Raw genomic sequence first — 13,097 nt, 5'->3', positions numbered from 1 at the left:
GCTTGCCATTACACACGTAGTTGGTGGAACGCAGGTAGCGCCCACTAGCCGCAAATCACAATGATGTTGTGTTGCAAATCAAGCGTAAATGAAGACTGGCATCGCAGCTGTCTTCCTAATGCGATTTGTGATATTCTATTCTACATTTCTCAAGCCCACGGCAAGTCATCCACTCAAGCTGGGACCAGACAGTGAATTAAGAAAAACAAGTGAAAAAAAGGCCGCTCAATTTTGAAAAGAAGTAAAAACCATCGAAAAGTCCAAAAAAGTCTGATTAAGTAAGTTGAGGTTTTACTGATGGCCTGTAAACTCCGGTGCGCATGAACATCCGACTATATCTGACGTCGACAATACATTTGACTGGGCTCACATGGGTTCAATAGCAAATTATGCATCGACTATAAAAAGTTCCTGTGCTTCCGTTTGGAATGACGCGCCATATATCGTCCGGTATGATTTGCCCTTGAGTACTCTCTTATTAATCGGATGCATTGAGCACAGTACCTGAGCGGTATCACTTTTGCTTGCTTCAGTCGTACGGAGATTGATCAATTGATGATTGCAAAGTTTATCCAAGACTGGCCGCTTATAGCTTCAAGTATCAATGCTATTCCGGGCAATATCAATAGGGGACCTTTGACCCATGAACCGTGTGTAGTCACTGGTAGAGCCCCTTGCATAGAAATCAGACATGTTGTCTCCGTCCTCAGAGATCACCTTGGGGCTCGACCATAATTGAGACCCAGACACGTCATTGTAAGGGTTGTGAACTAGTACTCCTCTAACATACATACTAATCCTTTCAGCCATCGTGATGGTATTATGTTCAACTTGCGAAGTTTTTTTTCTGATTTACAAGCTTATGGCTCAGACCACTGGGGTTGCATTACTTCGGTCAATCATAAGTCATGTTTTCTGGTCAATACCATATCGAGTCCTCGAAAGATGTTCTATTTAAGAATTCACATTGCTCCAGTGGCAGTAAAATTTGTCCAAGGGCGAGAACCCAGCAATCAACTATGTGGGAATTGCTCCATGAATGACATTACCAAAAGTGAAGGCAGGACTTACATGCGAGCTCATCGGTATCTTGAGGGTCCTTCTCAATCGGTGTTTTTCAGGGGTACTGTGCAAGCACTGGTCAAAACATTGGGCATCTATCACAAGGCAGAGGGTTAGTCAAGGGGATGCAAAATAAAATACCCATACCGTGATACAATCATATCCAGAGCAGCACTCATTGCTGGCGTCGCACATTTTGCCAATACCAAGACATTGCGAGTCCGTGCTGAAAACAGCTGGCGTCACACTGACAAACATGGATGCCGTCAAAGCAGACACAACGGCGAGGAAGAAATGCATTGCTTGTACGAGGTAATACGGGATCTGTCAGACAGGTTCTTGAATAATTCTGAGGTGAAGGTGGCTGGCTTTTATGTCCTGAAAGCCTCATTGACCATTCAGAGAATGGTATGACAATGATTGTTCGTCAGCTCTGTCACGGGTAGGAGCACTGACAGATATAGTGCTGCCGCAGTCCGGTTCTGAACTTCAGTTCGGACCTGAACACTTCCGAACCGGACCATGGGTTCAGTCCGGGGTTTGGCATTTTGGCAGGACCGAACCCATTGTTAGGTTCGGGGTTCAGCCGCTGCCGGCGAATTGCGAACGCGTTCTGACCCATTCGAACTCGTTCGAACCCGTCCAAACTGAGTGAGGATATTATTACTTCTGTATATGATCCTCGACGTCCTTATTACTACTGATAAGCTTTTGATTATTTCCTCTGATCTTCTGGCAACTTCTGGCAACAAGCATGGCCATTGTCAGTCCTGGCCCTGGGTACATTGATCTCGGGATGATCAATAGCGCCTCTTACTTCACGACCAATGCCACATCCGACTTAGTCAGTAATCTACTCAATGTTTCGGTCTTCAATGTTTCGGTCTTCGTCAGTAATCTACTCAATGTTTTGGTAAGCTCAACGTTCATCGTGATTCCCATTGTAATGTATTTTATGTCTAGAATATATCTTCGAGATTCTCATCCATCATCCTAATTGCATGGCAACGGTATGTTCAAGGTGCGCCATATATTTGATCTTATATCTTATATCACAAATTTTCGTATAAACGATCTATTGATCTCATATCACAAATTTTCGTATAAATGATCTAATCTACTCTAGGTACAATATTCACCCTTCCCACTGTGAGAATGTTGTGCGCACTTGGATCCGATGGGCAACTGAAAGATGCTAGTGCCATTGATTGGTACAATGATCCCGACGATGACTCACCTATGCTCGCTCCACCTCCACCTCCTGCATCTAATGGCAAGCTAACTGCCTTTGTCTCTCATCACTCAGGTCGGGCTGTTAAGCCAACGGAGAAAATCCATGAGGCCATCAACACAGCTCCAGCCGCTCCTCAAGGCCAGCCTGCACCCAAGCGAGTGCAAGCTGGCCGTCTGGTCCATCATCACAATGATGATGATGATGATGATGAGCATTCAAGCTCTCGGTGGATGAGTGGACGAAGTTGCAATTAATGCGTGACGTGCTTCAGGTGCGTGCGAGTTTCTGTCTTTGTTTTTGTGCTAACTGTTCTACTACTTAACAAGGAGCCTGCAAATGCCCAACAATCTTTTTCTGCAACTCGTGAGCCTACCATATGGCATACTATTCCGGTCCTCGAATTTCTTCAAGAGACTTGGCAAAACATGGCCAATTGTTCAAAGTTTGATGACTTCTCAATTGCCATCAACTCAGGCCTCGATAATCTTCGCAAATGGTACCACAAGATCGACGAAAGCGACGTCTACTTTATTTGCCTCGGTGTGTGTTACATTTACTATATATAATGTCCCTTCTAATGTACCCCATCATCCTAGCACTTGACCCCAACTATAAGGTTGCGTACGCGAAGAGTAAATGGGAGCGTCGTGACTTTGACGCAGGTATGAAATGCCTGCAAAAAGTTGTAAGTCCATGTCTGTCTCGTGTTCAGTTGCAAGTGCGCTAATTTTACATAGTTTGACAAATATTATCACCGTACTTCCAGTTCCTCACCTGATACAGGGCAAGCAGTTGCTGTTCCTTCATTGCTTGCTTGTCAAGGGTCATATGGCCACAGTTGGATGCGTGATGCCGTCAAATCTCGTGTTGTCGATGATACTGCGAGTCGAAGGCCTCGCCAAGAGCTCGATGATTATCTTGCTGCACCGCTAGAGGACGTTGATAATGTAGTGGCGTGGTGGGGTGTAAGTTTAGTTATTTTTATTGCTATTTCTCAGTTGACAATATTCCTAGCATCATTCAGTTCAATATCCCACCATTTCCCGCATCGCAAAAGACTATCTTGCCGTTCAGGGCTCGGTCGTTGCATCTGAACGAGCCTTTTCAAGTGGTGGCATCACTGGAACCACACGCCGAAACTGCTTGTTGCCAACGACATTTGAGGCCCTACAACTGTTAAAGAGTGCGTATTGTCAAGGTCACATATCTGCAACGGCACAAGCCGAGTTTGCTGCTGCTCGTGAATACCCTGCCATGGATATTGTGTAGTTACTCATTTGTGTCAAATTTTTGATGTAATTGTTGCAGTTTTTTTTGAAATTGATATGTTGCGTTCAAGCGTTCGAACGCGTTCTGAACTCGAACCGAACGCTTGTGAACGCGTTCACAAGGGTCCGGTCCAGCGTTCGCCCTCCTTGCCTGAACCGGACCATGGGTCCGGTTCGGGGTTCGCATTTAGAGGCCTAAGAACTGGACCGAACCGGACTTCGGCAGCACTAGACAGATATCGAAGCTGTCAAAGTAGCTACGACGTCGGACAGGTTCTTGAATAACTCTGAGGGGAAAACGGCTGGCATCAGCAAGTGGATAGATTTAAACGGCATCATGTTACAAAAGTGCAAGCTCAGTGACAGTCATACATACTGTGGGGCTGTTCGGGTCCGGATGGGCAGCTGCCTGTCTCACAAAGGTTGAAACTTTGTTGCCTCAATATCTAATTTTGTCTCCATCTCGCTAGAAAGAGAACGTAGGTATGTCTGCCATCTCCGAGAGATCGCGATTCCCCCAAAATGACTGTTGAGCATTGGTTGAGCAGCTTTATAATGCGTGCATTGCAAACGTCGTTCCGTGATCAAATGAGAAATCTGCCCGCTGTGGCGCGTGAAATTTTCCAAGGGCAATAGCCCAGCAACCGACTATGTAAAAAATGCTCTATGAATGACATCACCAATGCGAAGCCAGGGACATGACTTACTCTCGCGACGTGCGAGCTCCTCGCTACCGTGAGGGGTCTTCTCCATTCAAGGTTGCCGGGTCGGCGCAAAACGGGTAGGTCTGGCCGCCAACATCGTCAACCTATTACAAGGCGCAAAGGGTGTGTCGATGGGATGCAAAGTAAACTACTGATACATCGGAACAAACATATCCAGGGCAGCACATTTTTTTGTAAAAGCTACCACATGGTTTGTCCCACGTCAAGGCATTGCAAGTCCCTGCTGATATGGCACTGACAGACATAGGTGCTGTCAAAGCAGTTACGACGGCGAGGACGATGAAACGCATTAGTTGGACGGAGATGGGATCTGTCGGACCCTCAATACTCAATTTTATCTTACTCTCGGAAGAGAACGTAGGTACGTCTGACATCTCCGAGACGAGATCGCGATTTCCCTGGAATGGCCACAGCTATTGACAGTTGAGCAGCTTTGATGCATTGCGAACGTCATTTCGGCCGTGTCCGCTTGAAATTAAATGAACGAAATCGGCTCACAGCGATACGCAAATGATGTTGTTCACATATTACACGAGTGGCTGCTTTCTTATGCGCGTGAATTTATACGGGACATGATGCATGATGCCTCCAGTTATGCGCCTCCTCTATAACTGGAGACAATTTGTCTCTTGTAAACTTTGCGCTTCCACCACCTTCCATCATCTCAAATATCGAGGTGCGTTGCGCCGTCACTCGTGCTTCTGAATGGCAATATTCACCTTTCCGACAGTCGATGTTCGGTCGATGCCCATAGTCACGTCCTTTACCTGTCAGGACATGATTTTCCGGCGAGGTCTCAAGCCGCCGCACGGCGCGTACCACATCCGACGAAGAGCGTCGGCGTCTTTGTCTAGGCTGTCACCCAACTACGCAAATACTACGAAGAAAAAGGGTTCACGAAAGATTCTGGCTCTTGAACATGAAGATGAGCGGCTAGGCCATGCGGACTTCTGTGGGACTGGTTCTTTTGAACTTTTTTCTTCTCGAACTCCTTTGTCTTTTTGCAAAGGATTGGTGGTTGATATACATGGATCAGCATGTGGATGTTGTTCAAGGAAAGGAGTCCTTCAAGTTGCGCAGGATGCCATTCAAAATCGTCTTCTTGATCTATGACTGAAAATTTAGAGGACTCTTCAGGTGCAGCGTCCACCGAAACACGATCAAATCCATCCAGTAGTGTCTAGGCATGATTAGACAATATTAATGCACGAATCGGGAGGCCGGATACAGTTGTTAAGCATACCAAATGCCACTAGTACGAAGCGCGGTATTAATTTCCGATCAATGTCTTTTGAGGTCATCTTCATTGCGAAGCCAACATACGACCGGACTGTCCCCTGGCTTATCATCGTCAGGACGTGAGGGGAAACCGTTTTGCAGGGAACATGCCCCTCCTACGATTGAACCACTTTCTTCAAACCAAATTGAGGCGAGTGTATGTACTCACGAAAATTCTCGATTTAAAAGATGTGATGAGGCAGTTCGTCCGGACAGCATTGCTCCGCGCGATCACGATAAGCCGATCCAAGGAGACCGTGTTGTATTGAACACCGGGCTGCTTCTTGTACTTATCCTTTCAGCTGACGTGCTGGCATTATGTCCGACTTGCGAGGCTCCTTTATTCCAAAGATTCGGTCACTCATATGCCATGTTTTCAAGTCGATATCATATCAAGTCTTCGAGATGTTCTATTCAAGAATTTCCACTGCTCAAGCGACAGTGGAATTTGTCCAAGGGCAGCAATCCAGCAATCAACTAGGTAAGAATTGTTCCATGAACGACATCATTAATGTAAAGGCAGGGACCTGACTCACTCTTGTGACGTGAGCTTCTCGGAATTTCAGTTCCCGTCGGTTAAGGGGGCCAACAAGTCTACCAACAAGTTTGTCACGTCGTCGGTCACGCAATACATTCCGCCATTATCACCGTCCTATTAGAAGGCACAAAGGGATGAGTCAAGGGGATGCAATACGAACTGATACTCACGTCACACAAAAATCCAGGGCAACACTGTAGGCTATTACTGCATTCTTGGTGAGCGCTAGCACATTGCAAGTGCCTGCTCAAAACAGCTAGTATTGCACTGACAAACATGGATGCTGTCAAAATAGCCACGACAGCAAGGAAGAAGAAACGCATTAGATGTATGAAGTGATATGGGATCTGTGGGACAGGTTCTCGAATAAATCTGAGATGGTGTATGGTAGGGAAGACGGCTGGCTTTTAAGTCCTGAAAACCTCGTTGATCATTCTAGGAATGGCGTGATTATGATTGTTCGTCGGCTCCGTGACTGGCAGGAGCACTGACAGACGTCGATGCTGTCAAAGCAGCTGCGACTGCGAGGAAGAAGAAACGCATTGGTCGGACGACATGATAAAGGATCTGTCGGACAGGTTCTCGAATAACTCTGAGGGGAAGACGGCTGGTATCAACAAATGGATAGATTTTAACGGAATCACGAACCTGTTACCAGAACGCGAGCTCACTGACAGTGACACTCAAGTATTGGGACTTGGATTGGAATTATTCAATCATTGAGGCTGTTCGGGTCCGACCAGGCAGCTGCCTATGCTCACAACAGTAGAAACTTTGTACCTTGCTATCCAATCTCATCTTACTCTCGTTAAAAATAGGAGATAGATACGTCTGACATCTCCGAGAAATAGCGATTGACCCGAATGACCGCTGTTCAAAGTCGATCAGCTTTGCTGATTTCAAACGTCGTTCAGCCGCGTGTAAATGACGAAATTTGCCCGCAGTGATGCACTGCTCACAAGTTGCACGAGAAAGTAGGGAATATGCTGCGTGGCATGTGCTTGGTCGAGCGACCGCTGAGACCGAGACGCCGACACTATTCTTCAGATGGGGCACGTAGCGATTTGAGACTCCACCCTTAAATCGTGTCCTGAGCAGGTAGAGAACGTCATTCTGGACATCGATTGAACATCAGCCATCATAAAAGTGAACAGGGAGCTTCGGAAGCACGAGTCACCGCGGTACGCACCTCAATCTTTGAGATGATGGAAAGCGGTGGAAGCGCAAATTTTCAGAGACAAATTGTGTCTAATAGTGGAACGCGTAGGGTCCAAGTGCTTCACTATGAGAGACAATATGTCCCTTATAACTTCGTGTGCATAACAGCTGCTGATCAGAGTTCATGAATGATTTTGACTCTGGGGGTCCGGGGACCTGCCGCTTACGGTTTACATGAATAAAGAGCGGACTTTGAAACTATTCTTCTCCTCAACCAGTTCAAAAGCCACGGCTGCTCATCACGCGCGTGTGCCTGTTATGCGGGCGCCATGTTTTACTAGGTACCCACGACTGTTGAAGTTGAAGGTAGTGGTGGACTCACCTGACCTCGGTGAGCTGCCACCTCCGTTGAGCGTCAATGCTAGACCGCTGCCAGGGTAATCATGCACTACTGTTGAGTATGTTCGTCTCCTCGCGTATAAAACCCGAGTAATCATGCGGTATCGTTTAGTATGTTCGGAGGTCTAAGGTCTCCCTGCATATCAGTTGCAAGAGGCTAACACTTCGTTGCGTATGAGGCGCGACTGATTGTTGCTATGCGATGGTGCAGGTTCGTCTTTGAGTTCACTTCGTGGCTCGCGTATCTTTTGTGGATCGTGAAACTCGATTCAGACTACTCTTAGACTGGTTCTTGCAATTTTTTTCCTTTGTGGAGTGTTGTCTTTTCGCGAAGGATATGTGCTTGTTATCAGGCCAACTGCGGACGTGGCTCGGGGAGAGTAATTGGCAACCTTCTACGAGCAACATCTGTATGGGAGATAAATGGATTGACTGGATATGTATGCTTCTTCCTACTCCGTCCCTCCTCCGCCCTCCTTCCAACATGCCAATAAATTCTGTGTGACTCTCCCTTAATTAACTAGAATAGAATGCGCAATGATAGAAACTATGTGGGCTATGTATCAATGTTGGATCGACAGAACTGGAAGCTTGACCAATGACAGCCCAGTGAAAATCGGAATCGTTGTTCTAAGTGGAGCTCTATTAAAGGCCGCCTTTGCTTATCTTGCCCGAGGAATCGGAGGCCGTGGTTTTTGCATGCAGTGGACCTATGCTAAAATTGTCGGTATAGTTTTAGACTGATGATGTGATTTAGGGCAGAAAGCAGCACAGCCACCTGTAAGTTTGAGGCAGTTGGACAAGCAACGAGGACGTTCTCTCTCACTTGCAAGTTCATCGTGTGCGACAGCGACCAAGCCAGGTCAATAATATGGCTACCCGGGTTTCCATTCTGACTACGAGCGAGCTAGACAGACATTCTAGCTTGGTCTCGTCTTCAGCCGCATCTTTCGTAACCGCCCAGACTTCCCAGACTTCCCCGACGTCTACAATCTGCCCGACTCCGATTCTGACAGACATGGATCATACTCACACACAGATTCATATAGTGGAACTAACCCGGGACGCTGTGCACCTCCGCCCGCCCAAGCCTTTGCCTGTCATCCCCCGCGAGGACTCAATTCAGACAGTCGGTCCACCCCCGCCTTCACCCCCAGCAAGCGTAGACGAGCCGTCCCACTCCCCAGGTTCAATCCGCTTTTCCAAATCAGAACCGCTCCCGAAAGGCATTACAACCGAGGAGACTGACGTCGATGTAGAGCTAGATACAGCAACCATAAACAGTCAACGCACACGCACATTTCACGACAGCCTCCAACGCGCATCCACAGAGACAAAATTCTCAGCCAGGGTCACTAGAATCTCCCAGACTAGCAGCAACGCACCCACCGCAAGCTCCTCCAAGACCCAACATCCAGACGGTCTCCTCCACCCACCAGCTCCCCGTCTCACACGCCGCAACACAACAGGCTCTGCTCGCCGTGTTCCTCCTCCATCCATTTACGTAGCAACAGGCGAATTGGAGGATGACATCCAGATACAAGCAGAGCAAATTCGCCGCGAAAGAAAGCGAAAACAAGCTGCAGAAGTTGCAGCAGCAGCAGCTGTTCAAGTGTCTCAGAAACAAGACGAGCATCCCTTGGTGGGCAACTTGATAGGGGAGGACCACGCAAACTACGTCCTTATGTACAACATGCTCACCGGCATTAGAATAGCTGTGCATAGCAATTCTCTCTTTATGTGCCGCAGCCTCTGACTCCACACAGGTCTCACGATGCCAGGCAAAGATCAAACGACCCCTGACCGACCAGGATTTCACCGCGAGGCATAAATACTCTTTCGATATGTACGTACTCCCCACTTTTCTTTACTCCCAACTCACATCCTCCCAGCGTCGGGAACGAACTGACTCCCTCTGCGAAATACGATTTTAAATTCAAGGATTATGCCCCATGGGTCTTCCGCGAGCTGCGCGAAGACCACTTCTCTCTAGACCCCGCAGACTACCTCCTCTCCCTAACCTCCAAATACATCCTCTCTGAACTAACCTCCCCAGGAAAGAGCGGCTCCTTCTTCTATTTCTCCCGTGATTACCGATTCATCATCAAGACCATCCGACACGCAGAGCACAAGTTCCTCCTCCGCATTCTTCCGAAATACTGGGAACACGTAAAAGCGAACCCGCATACGCTACTCAGTCGGTTTTATGGTCTTCATCGTGTGAAGCTCCCTAGGGGACGAAAGATCCATTTCGTGATCATGAATAATTTGTTTCCGCCTCATAAAGATATTCATGAGACGTATGATCTCAAGGGGAGTACTGTCGGGCGTCTGCTCCCCCAACCGAAACTGGAGCAGAATCCACGTGCTGTCCAAAAGGATCTGAATTGGATTGATAGTGATAGGGTGTTGGAGCTTGGCCCGGAGAAGAGGGCGCTGTTGACAGAGCAGTTGAGGAGGGATAGCGAGATGTTGAGAGATCTTGGGGTGATGGATTATAGTCTGCTTGTTGGGCTTCATTGGGGGAATAGGGGGAATAAGGAGAATGTTAGAGGGACTACGTTGAAGGTGTTTGAAGTACGTCCAGCCCTTTTACTTTTACTTCTCTGCTTCCTATGCTGATGAGAGCACAGCCCCCAGTCCCACCCATCCGCCGAAAAACGACAAGAAAAGACGGACGGTCGCCTGAAGCGATAGCTATGCGCCGAATCATGCGCGCGTCTGATCCACATGATTTAGGGAATACGCTGGATCTCCCAACTTCACCTTCACCCTCGATGCACACCATCCCGCCTTCTACGCCCAACACCCCCCGTGCGCGCCCTCGTTCCGGTGCAAGCAACGCAACGGTCACCGCTAGCACAAACGCACAACAGCTTCACCCCACCCAACAACCCCACGTCATACAACCTCAATTACAACCCGAACCTGTCCACCCCACGCAAGACCGCGAACACTTTCTTTTCTATCAAGACGAAGGAGGGTTACAAGCAACAGACGAGGGGAACGCAGAGATGGACGTGATTTATTATCTGGGGATTATCGATATTTTGACGCCGTATGGAGGGGTGAAGAAGTGTGAGCATTTTTGGAAGGGATTGAAAGCTGATCGGGTGAGTTTTGGTTTTTGGTTTGAGAAATTTTGTTTCGAACTTGACCTTTATTATTTCGAACCCGAACTCTCGTTCGTTTCTCAATGCTGACGCTGACTCCCATTTGTCTACAGCACAAAATCAGCCCGGTACCGCCTGCTGAATATGCAGACCGCTTCTTTGGGTTTATGAAAGCTATCATGCGGGGAGGAGGCGGTGGGGCGCGGTTCAAGCCTGAGTGATGTCCTTCATGTGCGTGTGTGGCAGAAGAATTTTGCGTGCGATGCTTAATCTTGTGCGTAGGTGACGGCTGAATCCCGCGTGTAGATGGGTGCTGCGTGTAGGCACTCAATCGTTGTCACATCACGTCACATCACACGTCAACTGCTCAAACTCGTTTCTCTGCATTTGCTTCATCTGGGAAATCTGTGGACATTCGCGATGCATTGGAGTTTGTACGATTTTGTCTTTCGGCCCCTGTTTCTCCTCCGTTTTATGTTTCTATTTCTTTCCTTCATAGTTGCTCTAGCATTTTTGACTACTCTTTATTCGTCCTCATGTTTCCCTCATCCTCATGACCTCGTTCATTTCCGCATGCTTTCCATCACATCCCACGACCACGAACGACTCTTGCATCACTCCCATCCTAATACATATTCTTTATTTGCGCATATCACATTCTCCTTCTCCCTTCCATCTTCCCTCTTTCCTCTTTATTTTTCTTCTCATTCGTCATCCATTCAGGCATCCAACCATTCTTTATTGTTTTATTGTTTGATCGTCTGTTTTACTTTTTCACGCGACTTTAATACCGCTATATGCTTAATCTAGTGCGTGCCCTGTCTCCTCCTGCCTTGCCTCTGCCTCTGCTGTGTATGGGTTTTTGTTATTGGCTTAGAGGTTGAGAGAGGGCACGTCGTATTTAGCTGCCATGACTCCGAGTACGCCTTTACTGCCACCCACGGCACACGAGTACGCTTTTCGAACACATCATGCTCCGCTTCCCAACATTTACGTTTCATTTATTCAACTCGTCACGCCCGTCACTTTCGGACATGCATACAACCTCGTTCAGATACGCATACGCCCTCGTTCGTACAATGCATCCAATCTCGTTCAGACACGTACTGTAATCCTCTTTGACGCACGCATCCACCCTCATTTGTTTCATTACGTACATACACCCTCGTTTATTCCGATTTTCATGTCTTGTCATCCTGGACTATGCTTTGCTTGGGTAGATAGCGTTATTTATGATAGGCCTAGGTATAATTTTATCGTGGTATGCATATGGCGTTCTTTGGCTTTGCACGTCTTGAGTGGGGAATCTGAGCATTATTCGACTAGCGTCTGCATTAGAACTTGGGGGATGGTACTCACTGGTTGCGTCGGGGGGTAGCCCGTATCGATTGCGTTGCAGGGATTTTCGATTCTACTGTGATCAACGTTGAACATGGTGTCACAATTTCATCAGGTGCTATCTGTTCACGTACCTCTGCATCTTCTGTTGTCTTCTGCAGTCCGTATAATATTATCCGACTGTACCTATCGTCGATTCCTGGCGTCGAGAAAATTTGAATTGTCAAAGGACAGTCGATTCCGCACGCGCGCACGGATGCTACAATAAGTTACGAATATCAACAACGTGTCCGCTCTCTCTTTCACCATGACGTACACTTTTGTATAGACTTTCGAACATCTTTCAAAAACTAGTAACCCAAGTGAACTACCGTGTGTCGGTGGGGTGGGCCAAAGCAGTCGCAGACACCTGACTTCATCATGATAACAACCGACAAACACCCTCAAACATCTCAGTCTGCGCTAAAATCGAAGCGCCACCTGGCGGGCGCCGCAGCGTCAACAAAAGAGCCTGAACCGTATATGTGAATATATGCTGCCCGAAGCATATATGTCGCAATGTAAGACCTTGTGTACAACTTGTGTATGTCTTAAAAGCTAAATCACAGCATGCATGCTCATGTAACTTAGCTTCACAAGGCCTTGCATGCTTCGGGCTCTTTTGTTGATCAGTGCTAAGTAATATTCAGCTCCATTGTATATTGCAAGAGGTTGGGACGAGGCAGCGACTATCGCTATGCTGAAGATGAGTAAGGCGGGGACCTTCAATGGTAGATTAGTCAGCGGATAGATCAGGTGTAGTGGCCCAAAACGGATATAATCCGTCAATTCTAATCGGATTAATCTGTAAGGGGGGGCCCTTACAGATTTAGAGTTTGTAAGAGGGTCAAGAAAATAATGTTTTGCAAATTCGACCCAAATGAACAGCGGCATCGCGGCACGACTTCCTTAAATGGTATTTTTTATTCTATTTTATTCTATTCC

General features: G+C 47.4%; 6 protein-coding genes across 6 annotated transcripts; 4 read left to right on the top strand and 2 right to left on the bottom strand.

Moving 5' to 3' along the window:
- Positions 1–1,816: 1,816 nt before the first annotated feature.
- Positions 1,817–2,932, top strand: EDB91DRAFT_1079374 (uncharacterized protein; the record flags this gene model as incomplete). Its single annotated transcript, XM_041315122.1, has 6 exons — positions 1,817–1,975; positions 2,026–2,083; positions 2,189–2,472; positions 2,517–2,567; positions 2,623–2,836; positions 2,913–2,932. The coding sequence occupies 6 exons, from the start codon at positions 1,817–1,819 to the stop codon at positions 2,930–2,932; spliced, it is 786 nt and encodes a 261-aa protein (XP_041180731.1).
- Positions 2,933–3,680: 748 nt separating this feature from the next.
- Positions 3,681–4,663, bottom strand: EDB91DRAFT_1334624 (uncharacterized protein; the record flags this gene model as incomplete). Its single annotated transcript, XM_041325459.1, has 4 exons — positions 3,681–3,792; positions 3,983–4,212; positions 4,272–4,351; positions 4,474–4,663. 4 exons carry the CDS (start codon positions 4,661–4,663, stop codon positions 3,681–3,683), a joined length of 612 nt encoding a protein of 203 aa, XP_041180730.1.
- Positions 4,664–5,939: 1,276 nt separating this feature from the next.
- Positions 5,940–6,753, bottom strand: EDB91DRAFT_1113838 (uncharacterized protein). Its single transcript, XM_041317874.1, has 3 exons — positions 6,276–6,753; positions 6,104–6,219; positions 5,940–6,044 (listed from the first exon to the last, which is right to left on the bottom strand). Exons 1-2 carry the CDS (start codon positions 6,426–6,428, stop codon positions 6,130–6,132), a joined length of 243 nt encoding a protein of 80 aa, XP_041180729.1. The 5' UTR covers positions 6,429–6,753; the 3' UTR covers positions 5,940–6,044; positions 6,104–6,129.
- Positions 6,754–8,452: 1,699 nt separating this feature from the next.
- EDB91DRAFT_878123 (SAICAR synthase-like protein) lies at positions 8,453–11,366 on the top strand. The gene is made up of 6 exons (XM_041328690.1): positions 8,453–9,379; positions 9,429–9,508; positions 9,555–10,239; positions 10,296–10,775; positions 10,889–11,006; positions 11,058–11,366. Exons 1-5 carry the CDS (start codon positions 8,534–8,536, stop codon positions 10,994–10,996), a joined length of 2,199 nt encoding a protein of 732 aa, XP_041180728.1. The 5' UTR covers positions 8,453–8,533; the 3' UTR covers positions 10,997–11,006; positions 11,058–11,366.
- EDB91DRAFT_1113832 (uncharacterized protein) lies at positions 10,889–11,957 on the top strand (the record flags this gene model as incomplete). Its single annotated transcript, XM_041317873.1, has 2 exons — positions 10,889–11,006; positions 11,058–11,957. A coding segment is annotated over exon 2 (499 nt), but the record flags the coding sequence as incomplete, so codon positions are not given.
- Positions 11,938–12,664, top strand: EDB91DRAFT_1113829 (uncharacterized protein). Its single transcript, XM_041317872.1, has 4 exons — positions 11,938–12,068; positions 12,135–12,189; positions 12,248–12,372; positions 12,430–12,664. Exons 1-4 carry the CDS (start codon positions 12,039–12,041, stop codon positions 12,439–12,441), a joined length of 222 nt encoding a protein of 73 aa, XP_041180726.1. The 5' UTR covers positions 11,938–12,038; the 3' UTR covers positions 12,442–12,664.
- Positions 12,665–13,097: the final 433 nt, after the last annotated feature.

The sequence above is a fragment of the Suillus paluster genome, assembly GCF_016628075.1.
Source record: "Suillus paluster strain FC165 chromosome Unknown EDB91scaffold_9, whole genome shotgun sequence".
NCBI classification, from domain to species: Eukaryota; Fungi; Basidiomycota; class Agaricomycetes; order Boletales; family Suillaceae; genus Suillus; species Suillus paluster.
Note: the sequence above shows the minus strand (reverse complement) of the source record. Positions and strands in the feature narration are given on the sequence as shown.